The sequence below is a fragment of the Peromyscus leucopus genome, chromosome 9 (genome assembly GCF_004664715.2).
Source record: "Peromyscus leucopus breed LL Stock chromosome 9, UCI_PerLeu_2.1, whole genome shotgun sequence".
Lineage (NCBI taxonomy): Eukaryota > Metazoa > Chordata > Mammalia > Rodentia > Cricetidae > Peromyscus > Peromyscus leucopus.
Genome location: NC_051070.1, coordinates 106,233,477 through 106,245,825, shown reverse-complemented (window position 1 = coordinate 106,245,825; position 12,349 = coordinate 106,233,477). Strand labels below are relative to the sequence as shown.

The 12,349-nt window shown below is 48.7% G+C and overlaps 1 protein-coding gene across 1 annotated transcript in view; it reads left to right on the top strand.

Annotated features, from left to right (window-relative positions):
- The window catches only part of Frmpd2 (FERM and PDZ domain containing 2), a 79,351-nt gene that overhangs the window by 45,979 nt on the left and 21,023 nt on the right, over positions 1-12,349 (top strand). The window contains exons 15-19 of the mRNA XM_037208291.1: positions 491-695; positions 5,872-5,966; positions 7,749-7,841; positions 8,952-9,059; positions 9,151-9,267. Of these exons, the coding sequence (XP_037064186.1) occupies positions 491-695; positions 5,872-5,966; positions 7,749-7,841; positions 8,952-9,059; positions 9,151-9,267 (618 nt within the window). The remainder of the gene's footprint in view (positions 1-490; positions 696-5,871; positions 5,967-7,748; positions 7,842-8,951; positions 9,060-9,150; positions 9,268-12,349) is intronic.

The window sequence follows — 12,349 nt, the reverse complement described above, 5'->3', positions numbered from 1 at the left end:
TATATGTCTGGCAGAGGACTCTTACATGGACTAATCCTGCCAGGGCAAAGTAAACTGTGTAGAGATTAAAGATTTTATTCCACAGGGAAGAACCTGATGTGGGACCCCAGGTGCTTTGATACAGGACTGTTTGCAAGGGCAGATCTGTGAAGGTGAATGCGGAATGAGATGTGGCCCTGCTGGAGCCCTGAATGGCACCAGGTAGAACAGGTTCCTGGCTGCCACTCTATCAGTTACAGGGACTGTCTTGCCTTTCTTCTTAGGCTTCCAAAGTGTCTTTCATCAGCAAGTACTGATTAGAAGGACTTACATTTTCAAGGCTAGGCACAAGGACTCCCCAAGTTAGCAGGGGGCAGAATGTCAGGTCTCTCAGTGCAGGAAAAGAACTAGGTAAGGAGAGTCAGGGTGAGGAGTGTATGGTTGTATCAAGAGCAATGACTGAACCAGTGTAATCTTGTATGTCTGTCTGTCTTTTCCTCCCCCAACTCAGATCAGTTTAAGTTTGTACAAACAGCCAACTTGCATTCTGCACACCAGACACAGACCGACCCTCTCACTTGGGTTCAGAAACTGTCATCCTCGGAAAACGAGCTGTGTGTACCCAGGTTGCAGAATGCCACGGGAGGCCGACTGAGCACATCCGTGGAGAGCATGCAAGGCAGCAAGAAGATTGGCATGGAGGGAATCAGAAGCAGGTAGGTTTTGGTTTTCTTCAGAGCCAAGACCACCAGGTGTGTGGTGCACTGGCACCATCCGAACCTGAAGCAGGTTTAAAGTCAACGGTCTTTAATGCCGAAGGATGGAGTATGTTCACTGTGTTGCTTTTAACTTGATCCAGAGATCGACTCTAGACCACTACAATGACTGACTAAGCTGATTGCCATCAGGCCAGGTCTCAGTCCCATATCCTTCTGTTCATACCTTCTGGTAGAGAAAGAGCTAGGTGGTAACCGGAAGTTGAAGAAGGTAAAATTAGCAAATGCCAATAATCACCTTTGGGCTATCATAAGCTGGGCACTGCTCTTGGAGCTTGTTCTGCAACCCACAAAACTCTGTGAAGTTGGTTTTATCATTATCTCTATTTTCCAGAAGGGAAGCTGAAGGGCTAGGACTTAAAGACAGCCGCCCATCCTGGAGACTGTCCTGGTAACCCTGACAAGCTGCTACTTTCCAGGCTGATGGCTTGCCATTTAAATTTGAATGTGAAAGCAGCGAGCTCATAAATGCAGCGTTCATTGTAAAACAATGATCCATACGTTTAAAAATAGCCCAGAACTTGGATTACACTTACAAGGCAAGTTACATAAATAGCACCAATTCCCAGGCTGTGTGCTGAGGAGGGGGTGGGGTGGCAGGATCCGCTTTTGGGGGGAAGATGAGTTATACATCTGCTTCAGCAGGAGAGAATGGATGGCTTCAGTTCAAATAACTGAAATACATGCATATACACAGAAACCTTAAAGAAAATTATTGCTCCAATTCTACTGATGCAAATGTGCCTCACTCTGCGGTACAAAATCAATCAATAACGAGGAAGCAAAACTCATTCTGAGTCTCCACGGCAAACCACCCCAAGAACAGTGGCATAAGCCCAGCAGCCATCTTATTATTCTGCTTCACAACTTTGTGGGTTAGAAAAGGAGGCAGGACTTTGCTTTGTGTGATATTGAGGGCATCACGGCGGTCAACAGCAGGTACCCCCGTATGGAGGTGACTGGGATATCCTGCATGCTGGCACCCTCTAGCCCCATGCAGCCTCAGGAGGCCCTATCCATATAGTGGCTCCAGCAAGGGTCTCCACTGCTGCTCTGGGCTCTGAGAACTGGGGAGAGCTTGCCAGTGGTCATACTGTGTAGCCCAGAGACCAGCACACATCTGCCATCACTCCTGGGTTCATACAAATTCAAAGGGACTAGAAATGGGCCTCGTCTCAGTGTGTGAGCATCAATGGATTTGTGGTCTCTTTTACCTGTCACCCATTGGTTTAGAGGACTTTATAGCACTTCATTGTTTACCAGCAGAAGCAGGACTGTGAGGAGTCAGCAGCCAGGGGTGATCGTTGCCCTGCCTAACAACCCAAGTTCTGTTCCTGGTGCCCACATAGCGGAAGGAGGAAACCAGCTCCTGAAAGTTGTCCTCTGACCTTTACACACACTGTAGCATGTGTGTGCCCCAACACACACACACACACACACACACACACACACACATACACTCAATTTTAAATGTAAAGAAAAATAGAAAATGCAGAAGTAACTATGACCTATTCCAGGCCATTGTGCTAGCTTTCTGTTACTGTAACAAAATGCCTCAGGTAACTTTCAAAAGAGGTAAGGTTAATTCTGGCTCAGTTTCAGTCCAAAACTAACTGGCCCCACTGGTTTTGGACCAAGGCAGCACACCATGGCAGGAGTATGTGGTAAGAGAAGCCCATTCGTTTCTTGTGGGTAGCAAAGAAAGGATAACAAGAGGAAGGGACTGGGGGTCTACTCTCTCGTTCCTCTAAAGACCTCTGTTAAAGTTTGGATAGCAAGTGTCTTTCAAAAAAATCTCATATGCTGAAAACTTGCTTCCTGCCTGGTGACACTATTCTAGGAAATGCTGGAAGATTTAAGGGATGCGATTTAGCTAGAAGTAGGTCACTGGGGGACAGGTCCTTAGGAGCATATTGTCCCCGTCTGTCTCTCTCTATTTCCGGTCTGCATGAGGTGAGCAGCCTCTGCCTCATGCTTCCGTGATGCTCTCCTTGGCCCCAGTGGCACTCAGTGTTGCCGAGGGCTGTGGCTTGAAACCCTTACAGGGAGCCACAATGAGTCCCCCCCACCCCTGCGTTGCTTCTAGGAGACATCACAGTAACACAGTCTGTCAAGATAACCTCTTTCCAAGCCTTACCTCTAAAGGTTCTTCCTCCCAATAGACCCACAGCCCGGGCCCAAGCCTTTAACTACACACGGGTGCTGGAGGACACTTATTAAAATCATAGCAACCACCTAAGAAATGTCTCGACAGCATGGCAGCCATGAGAACAGTAGGGCTTGAGTGTCTTCCCATGTAGGAGCTTTACAGCGCTGCCTGGCAGCCTGCCCTCTGACAGGAAGCTGCGCGGAGCTTCCCGCCAAGCCCACTCCTTACACTCCTTCTTTACGCCGTTGCTTTTCAAATGACCGACTCTCACAGTTCCTAACAACTCACGTCACAGAGGTTACTGGTGACCTTTAGGCAAAGCAGGAAACCCCAGGACTCGTCTGAGTCTTTGGCCTTCTGGTAGTCCACCAAGAAATACAACAGGAACCCATGACTTGGGGAAGGTGGGGCTTATGAGTGGGAAGGAGTGAGCAAGAGAAGTGGGAGCGTTAGTCCAGGGTGGGGGTCAGGAAAGAGCTACTGCAGGTGACCAGGGCTCAGCTCCACCTGGTGTTGGAGCACTTGCCCTGAACTCGAGGGGAGGTGGTAGGAACCTGTCCCTTTTTATGGTGGTCAGGATGGGTTTAAGGCCTAAGTCAGGCAAAGGTACAGTGGAGTGTGTGTGTGTGTGTGACATCAAGTCTTAATTGGCAGGTAAGATTGTGTTTAATTAGACAGAGGGGAGGATTGACATGGACAAGCCTGTCAGTCTAACTAGAGGAGTTTCTTCAGCATCTGTCCTGGGTGGGTGCTGAGGATTCGGTATTCACAGCACAGACTCGGTCCATGTTGTTTACATAGAGCTCTGAGTACAGAGATGTTGGCTACCTTCCCTTCACCACCTCTCTGAAGCCTTTTCTGGCTGCCCAGCGAAGGGCTGGCTCCTCCGCTGCACTGGTTCCATTTAGGACAGCCCCCCCCCCCCGTGTGTGCCCACCCCGACGAGCACATGCTTTCATCCGTCTGCTCTGAGCACAGAGACTCCCAAGAATAGCAATGCACCAGTTGTATCCTCAGCTCTGAAGCCAGAATGTGGAAGTTTTCAGTAAATGGATTTTGAGAGGTTGGCATTTTGAGAAAGAGGGGGGGGGAGCACTCTTTAATTGTGGTAAAATACACAAAGCATAAACTGTATCATCGTAACCACTTTATGCTTTCCATTTTATTGTTTCCAAGGCAGTGAGTGGCATTGGGCACATTCCCATTGTTGTTGGGCCTCACCATCCTTCACAGGGTCTTCACCTTCCCTCAGCACTCCCACCCAGGCTAACCCTAACCCAGCCTGGGGTACCCACTATCTACTTTCTGTCTGTGAGTGTGACTCCTCTAAGTTCCTCATATAACAACTCCCCCATACACCACTTGTCCTTTTGTGGCCAACAGGAGATGGATTTTCAACAATTGAGAGCTGGTTCCCCAGTAGCCCAGATCACGTGAGCCACAGAAACCCAGGCCAGATAAGCCCTTGCTATTCTTCAAAGGGCACCCAGCGACACCGCCCAAGCCCTTCTCAGGTCCTCCCTGGGTGTTGGGATTTTTCCTTCCCATGAGCCTGTGGGACACTGCCAGTGTCTCTCCCTGTGCACTTAGGTGGGCTTGGAAGCCTGGTGCCGCATAAACCTTCCAGAGGGCTGGCCCATCTCTGACTCACATACCTTGCGAGTCCAGGCCTGGCCCCTTAGTGGGTTTTCATCAAATTGGGTTGGACTTGCCATAGGACCAGAGGCAAAGGTGAGTAGATACAGAACGAGGCTCCGCCCCGCTTAGAAAGAGCTGTTCTGGTCTGCCCCATACAGAACGAGGCTCCGCCCCCCTTAGACAGAGCTGTTCTGGTCTGCCCCATACAGAACGAGGCTCCGCCCTGCTTAGACAGAGCTGTTCTGGTCTGCCCCATACAGAACGAGGCTCCGCCCTGCTTAGACAGAGCTGTTCTGGTCTGCCCCATACAGAACGAGGCTCCGCCCCGCTTAGAAAGAGCTGTTCTGGTCTGCCCCATACAGAACGAGGCTCCGCCCTGCTTAGGCAGAGCAGTTCTGGTCTGCCCCATACAGAACGAGGCTCCTCCCTGCTTAGAAAGAGCTGTTCTGGTCTGCCCCTGCTCCCACCGCAAGCTCCACCTCCCAATCCTGGGGACGCTGGGAGGGTCCATGGTCAGCTGCCTGCACCAACACCCCCTGCAGCAATCCAGTTGTCTAATCAGTGTGGTAAGGGCAGCCTCCCTGGTGTTGGGACAGACTGAGTGACGTTGATCTGGTGGTTGGCTGTTCCCAGAGCTCTGAGCACACACAGATTGGCATCTGTTCTTATGTTCTGCACTCTGCTCCTTCCCGAGTGTGTTTTTGAGGTGGCCCTGGGTCACTTGGTTCATTATCAATCTGCTGTCTGGAACAGGCTTTGCTTACTGGAATATTAATTATATGCACTAGTCTGTTTTCTGTTGCTATAAAAATGATGCACAAGGCTGGGTACTTAAAGGGAGGAAGGGTTTGGGTAGCTTACATTTCGAACACTGAAAATCCAGACAGCATGGTGCTGGTTCTGCTGGACCCTCAACTCCCACCCCAGCTGCTTTATCTCACAGCAGATGGCTTTGTGGGATGCATATTAGAGAGACTCAGTGGAAAGCGGGGGTCAGGGGCCAGGCCAACCTTGCCTTTTTAGAACTCTCTATCTCAGAGAACTAACAGGGGGTCCCATAGGAACTAATTAATCCCTTCCAAGGAGGGCATCCCTAGTGACCTAATCATAACCCACTAGGCTCCTCTTCTTAAAAATCCCTCTGGGACAGAGACCTAATGCCATTCCTGCTCATGTTGTCTTCCTCACTGACCCAGCCTGTGGGGGAATTGGTCTCAGGATCTGCTGAATTGCTTAGCACAAAACTGCCTTCTTCGGGCCACACTAACAAAAGGCCAAGAAGATCCCTTCCAGGAGCATCTGATCTTACATTTGCATCTTTCCCCTCAGCCCTTACACTGGCCGAGAGCAGCTGAACAGCGTCAGTTTGATCCAAAAGCCAACTCAGAATCTCTCTGGGACAGCTGTTCAGAGCATGCGCACAGGTATGACCAAACTGTGGGCAGGTGTAGGAAAGAGAGGCCTTCCACGTGTCACCTCTTCTCAAACCACCTCTTCAGTTTGTTTCCCAAGGAAAGTTCGCAGTCTTTTTGCTTTAAAAATTCTTCTCAAAACCTTTTGGAGTTGGGAAGACCTTTCAAAGTCAACATCTGCCCTTGGGTGTTATATGAATCTAGAAGGGGATATTTTTTTGGAGGTGGTTCCCAAAACTGTGGTCGAGTATGAGGAATATCAGCTCTGCTGCTTCCCAGGGGCTCACAGTATCTCTCAGTGCTCCCCAGAAAGCATGCACATAGAGAGCAGCATGCTTTTCTCTACAAGTTCCCAGTCAAAAACAAAGACAGAGAGCTAAGGAGAGTCCTGGTCCTTGAAGGATGTTAACCCAGAAGCCAGATCTGAATGCAGTCACATCTCTCTTCTGTTAACTAAACTGCCAGGCTCAGTTTCCTGGGGGAGGAAAGATGTGAATTGCCTGTGGTGGTCGGTCACCAGTGGGGGATTTTCCCACCGGAACTGGTGCAGAAATCATGTCTGACCCCAAGACTCCAGCTTTCCAGGAACAGCTTTAGGCGTCTGCTTTGGGTCTCCTCCAGACACACCTGGGAAGTATTCCAGGACATGGAAGCTGGGCCATCAGCCCTTGCACTTCGGTGAGTGGTGGAGACCCAGCTAGCTTTCCTTTATTAGAACAAATTTCCGAGAGAAGTCAATTTTCAAAAAGGGAAGGCTGGAAGACAGAGGCAGGGCCATCTCTGTGAGCTGAGGCAAGCCTGATTACATATCAAGTTCTGGCCCAGCCAGGGCTGCATAGTAAGACCCTGTCTTAAAACAAAAATAAAGGAAAGGAAAGGTTTATTTTTACCCATGACTTCAGAGGTATCAGTCCAGGTTGCTGGGCCCTGTTGCTTTGGGCCTGTGACAACAGAGTGTATCGTAGTAGGAGTGGATGATGGGTGAGGCCTGTTCACTGATGAGAGTCAGGAAGCAGAAAGAATGACCAAGAGACTGTTGTTGAGTATCCCCTTCAAGACCGCACATGCAACGACTCAATTTCTATGCACCTTTAAGGCACCTTGTCTTAAAGGTTGCCTTCCCTCCAGTAGCAACACACAGTAGCAACAAAGCTTTCAACTCATGGTCCTTTGGGGAACATTCAAGATCCAAGCTCTTACAAGACTCAGAGGGGAAGACTTTGCTGTCTCATCTCTGTGTTTAGTGTCAGTTGTCACTGACAGGAAGTACAACCTCCACTTACCCTCCATCTTGTCTCAAGACCAGTGCAGGAAAAAAGTTAAGTGAGCATGGTGGCTCATGCTTATAATCCAAGTGCCTCAAACACGGCAGGGTAACCAAGCATTTGAAGCCAGTGTTGGATTCATAGTGAATTGGAGGCCAGCATGAGTGACATAGAGACCATGTCAAGAAAAATGACAAGGACTAGAGGTTTAGCTCAGGGATAGGACACTTGCTTAACATGTACAAGATCCTAGGCTCCATCTCTAACACCAATGGGGAGGGCTTCTGGTGGATTACTCAGAAAACAGACCCCGTCCATCGGCCATCCTGCCATGGTCTCCACTCTTGCAGCCCAGTGTTGACCAATGTTGGCCCAGTTGTGTTTCAGTCAAATATGTGCTCAGCGATCTGTTCCCAGGCTGATGGGAGATTTGCTGTGAGCTGCTCTTGCTTGGATGTGTGTGCATTTTGTTGGGTTCCAACTGATTTGGGAGGAAAACCTAAATATGGTGCTTTGATTCTGCCTCCAGAGTCACAGAATAGCTGGAGGAAGAGCTGTGCGGAGGAACCCAACCCAGACATCGTGTGTGTGACATTGAAGCGTGATCCACATCGTGGTTTTGGTAAGAGGGTTCCTTGAAGGGGAGGCCCAGGTTCTGCTCTGCACAGGGGGAATGAGCACCGTTCATCTCCCCAACCTGGCCTCTTCCCTTCTACCTTGCATTTTTCAACAATCCCTTGCATTTTTCCTTCCTTTCAGTGTCTGCAAAGAACACAAAGACTTTGGGGACGAAGGATTCCTTGCAAGTGCTGATGTATTTTCAGGGTGCATCTAAGCACAAGATAAAAATAAAATCCTCTCTCCCCACACACCTCACACTGACCTTTCTCCAGTATAAATAGGTTCTTAGTGATGTAGAGGAGTAGGCAATCTTTCGTATCTTCAATTATCAGTCACATTTAAAAATACTTAAAATCACGTAAGAAGAAACAACACTGAGACAGGGTATTTGGTTAGAAATCATCTTTCCTGGGAATGGGGAGAAGGCTCCGTTAATGAAAGACTTGCCATGCAAATGTGACAGAGTTCCAATCCCCAGCACCCACATCAAAAAGTTGGGTGTGTGTGAAATTATGCCTGTAATCCTGGCACTCAGGAGGCTGAGACAGGGATTCCTCCAGCAAGCTGGCTAATGAGACCAGCTGAGTCAGTGAGCTTTGTGTTCAGTGAGAGACTGCCTCGATGAAGTGGAGGGGCTGAAGCCCATGAGATGGCTCACAACTGTCACTTCAGTCTCAGGGGATATGACACCTTATTCTGGCCTCCACAGGCATTCCACACACGTGGTACAGAGACAGACATGGAAGTAAAACACCCACAAACATACAAGAAAAAGAACTTATACAGTAATTAGCAATGCAGGAAGACATCCAGAGTCAAACTCTGGGGCTCCCCGTGCACACGCATGCGTGCACACGCACACGTATGTGAACTTGCACACATGGAAAACACACACACACACAGATGGGTGTGGGCAACCCTGTCTCCTGCCACGAAGCCAGCTGTGTTGGTGGGCTGCATTTCCAGCTTCAGCTGTAGGTAGTAAAGGGAGCAGTCCGCTTTCTCCAGGCGTCTCACTCAGATGCAGTTATCAGCCGGGCCACTCGGTAGTTGTGTGAGCCACGGAGTCATTAAACATCATCTTATCGTCAAATACCATCTTGGATTACAGGTTTCGTCATTAATGAGGGAGAAGACGCAGACCATGCAAAGCCAGGCATTTTCATATCTTCCCTTATACCTGGGGGACCAGCAGAAAAGGCTAAAAAGATCAAACCAGGTATACCTTAAGTTAAATGGCCAGAGATGTTTTAAGTTACCACCTTTCTTATTTCCTTGCTGGGGTTATTGAAGCTTTTTTTTTTCTCCAGGAGGGAAGATACTAGCCTTGAATCACATTAGCCTGGAGGGCTTCACATTCAACATGGCTGTTAGAATGATCCAGAATTCTCCTGACAACATAGAATTAATCATCTCTCAGTCAAAAGGTACATTTCATCTCACTTTCCGCAATGGAACAGCCTCCTCTGTTACCACCATGGGCACAAAACACAAAGCTCCATGTAGGTCTTTTGTGTAGCTCTCAGCAAGCATGGCCCTGGCTTGCAAGGAGGCAACCCAGTGGCACAAATCAGTACGCTGGGCAGTCTCAGGGGCAGAGCTGGGTCCTGTGATTGCATGTCTTTCTGGAAGGCAGCAGCATCCTCATTAGGCATGGCTGCATACACAGTGTATATGTGTTTCTGCCCACTCTCCTTGGATGACAGGCAGGGGATTCTTATTGACACTCAAGTCCAAGATTTCTACCGCTGAGCTCAGGTGGAGCAGTCAGCTGTGCCGCTGGGAAGGAGAGGGAGATTGTCTTCAGTCTGCATCAGCACAGCAAGCACAGTGTCCTTGCTGGTGTAGCGCCAGCTCAAGCTGCAAAGTCCTGTTGTGGAAGGGTTGTTTCCTTCATCCTTTGACTTAAGAACAATAGCCAAGCAACCAACACTTAGGCCAAAGAACAATATTATGCTTGTTTGGGGGTGTTTTGGTGGGGTTCTTGATAGAGGGACTGGAGGGAGGCTGGCATCCTCTCACCCTGGTTACTAAGGACCACTGATGCTTTTTTGGCTTGGTGATTTGGTAAATTACATGAGGCGGCCTGCAGACTCAGGCTCATCTCTAACTGCAGACATCCCGCCTTCTGTGCCCTTGGAAAACCAGTGTCACACTTGCAGATGCTGTCACCCGGCTGCTTCCTCTCACCTTCACTGCAGGCAGCTGCACTAGGGTCGTCCACAATGCCTCTGGGGCCAGGCTCAGCAACCCCATCACGCTAGCCTCAAGATCACTGTCTCTGTTGAAGGTTACAGCACTGACCCCTCTTTCTGAGGCACGTCCGTAATCTTGGGATGTTCCTTCACACTCTCCACATCGAGGGCATTCAGTTCACTTCTTGTGTAGTCAGGCAATAACACCAGACAATCAAATCACAATTCAGCGTAGTCCAAGGACAGACTACCACAATGGCCAAGATGTTAAAAACTGGTATCCAAAATCTACAGTGTTCTCACCACAGTCTTGTGTTAGAATTCCAGACAACAGGTACGCCCACTTTCTGGGGGTTACATACTATCTCCCTGTGGCTGCCCAGACACTTGTTGGGAACATGACTTTGCTACAGTTGATATTTCTACTGAGCAGGTCTGTTGCTGGGGGAAGAGGTCTAGTGATGGTCTCCTGGTAAGGTAGCTGTTCTGGACTGGGTATCAGGAGCTAGCCGCTAACAGCCCATCATGAGCAGCTATGAGAGTTGATTGTAAACTGGGTTGTAATCACCCACAGAAGGTCAGGGTCCTCTAGAGCAGTGGGACCGATAGAATGATTATTTAGTATAAAAGGGGACTTTTTAGACTGTCTTACATGATGTAGGCCGGCAACAGTGGCTGTCTGCACCCTGGAGAGGATGAGGACGGTGGCTGCTTAGTCCAGGAGGCTGGGTGCCTCCACTGCCCCATTTGGCACTGAAGGCCTGGAAGATTCCTGGGAAGCTGCTGGCCTTCAGTTCACACTGCAAGGCTAAGGATGGATACTCAGAAGCAAGAAGAGAAGGTCCAGAAAGTAAGCAAGGCCACTTTCCCTTGGGTCTCTACATCTGGGCCAAGGTGAGAAGGTGCTGCCCACTCTGAGGAAAGGCTTACCCCTCAGCTAATTATTCCTGGAAATGCCCTCACTGACCTGCGCAGGGATACAACTCTTGGCTGATTCTAGGGCCTATCAAATTGCCAATCACAATTAACCAACATGACTCCCAGCTTACACTTCTACTACACAAAGAACACGGCTCCTCATGATGGACTGTTAGCTGCTGGCTCCTGATACCCAGTCCAGACAGCTGCTTTAACTGGAGACCATCACTGGACCTGCTCAGTAGGCTGGCTAGGACAGGCTGACTTTTCAGGTCTAGAGCCCCATCCTCTGCTCCCATGAAGGCTATGGTAGAAAGTGAACAGATGTTTGTAATACTGCCCAAAGGACAGTGACAGTGGACTTTGAGAAAAATGATCAGGAACATGGCATTACAGACTGGCATCCCTGCCCCCCCCCACTCCATATCAAAGAGATTTGGATAAAGACCAAATTTATTAAATCGAACTCATTGGATATGTGAGCTTGTGCATTTCCTGGGTGCCAGTAAGCTGTATCAAAGCTGGAAATCTGCCTGTGCATTCCCACCCCCAGGTCTGAAGGAGCTCTGTTAGCCTTTCTCCAACACGCCTCTGCCGAGCCACTAATAGTGTATTAGCACAGTATCAGTAAATACATTTGCTGATTTATATATGCCAGTCTGTATGTGTGTGAAGTGTACATATGTATGCACACACACGTTTATATACACATACAAACTCCTCAGTCTGTGAACAATCTCTCTTCTACTAATCCCGCAATGTTATGCCTACTGACATATCTGTTTTAGATATAAAGAAACCAAAGGCCAGAAATGTTAGTTATCTCACTCCAGGCTTTACCTGTTGATCCCCATCTCATGTTATTTTCCTTTGTTCTATGCCAGTTAGAGTGAGTGGGAATCCACGTCCCGCCTTCTCTTAGAGGAGCCCAGAGCCTGGCATTACCAAGGATACTACTTGTGGGTCTTTCTGTCACGTGCTGGTAGCAGATGTGCTCCTCAGAGCTTTGCAGAAGGTCAGGGTTTAAAGAAGCCCGGCGTGTTCAGTGTGGGATTCAGGACAAACTAGTTCATTCTTTTGATTCTGTTTTAATTCATTCATTAAATAATTAATCTAGTTCTAATTAAACTGAGGTGACACCTTCCTGGTAGCCTATTGAGAAGATGAAAAGATCTCATCACCCTCTCTTCTCTGTTCCTTTGCTCTCCTCCCCTCCCCTCTCTTTCCCTCATCTCTTTTCTTCTCATATCCCTTCCCATCACAAGAATGACAGACATTTAATAAAGAGGAGCTGGCATTCTTCACTATCCTTGCTTCCATGTTTTAATAACTGAGTCATACAAGTGACTTCTACTTACGTTTCTGATCACTTCTAGAATCTTCTGTTTATTCTAGA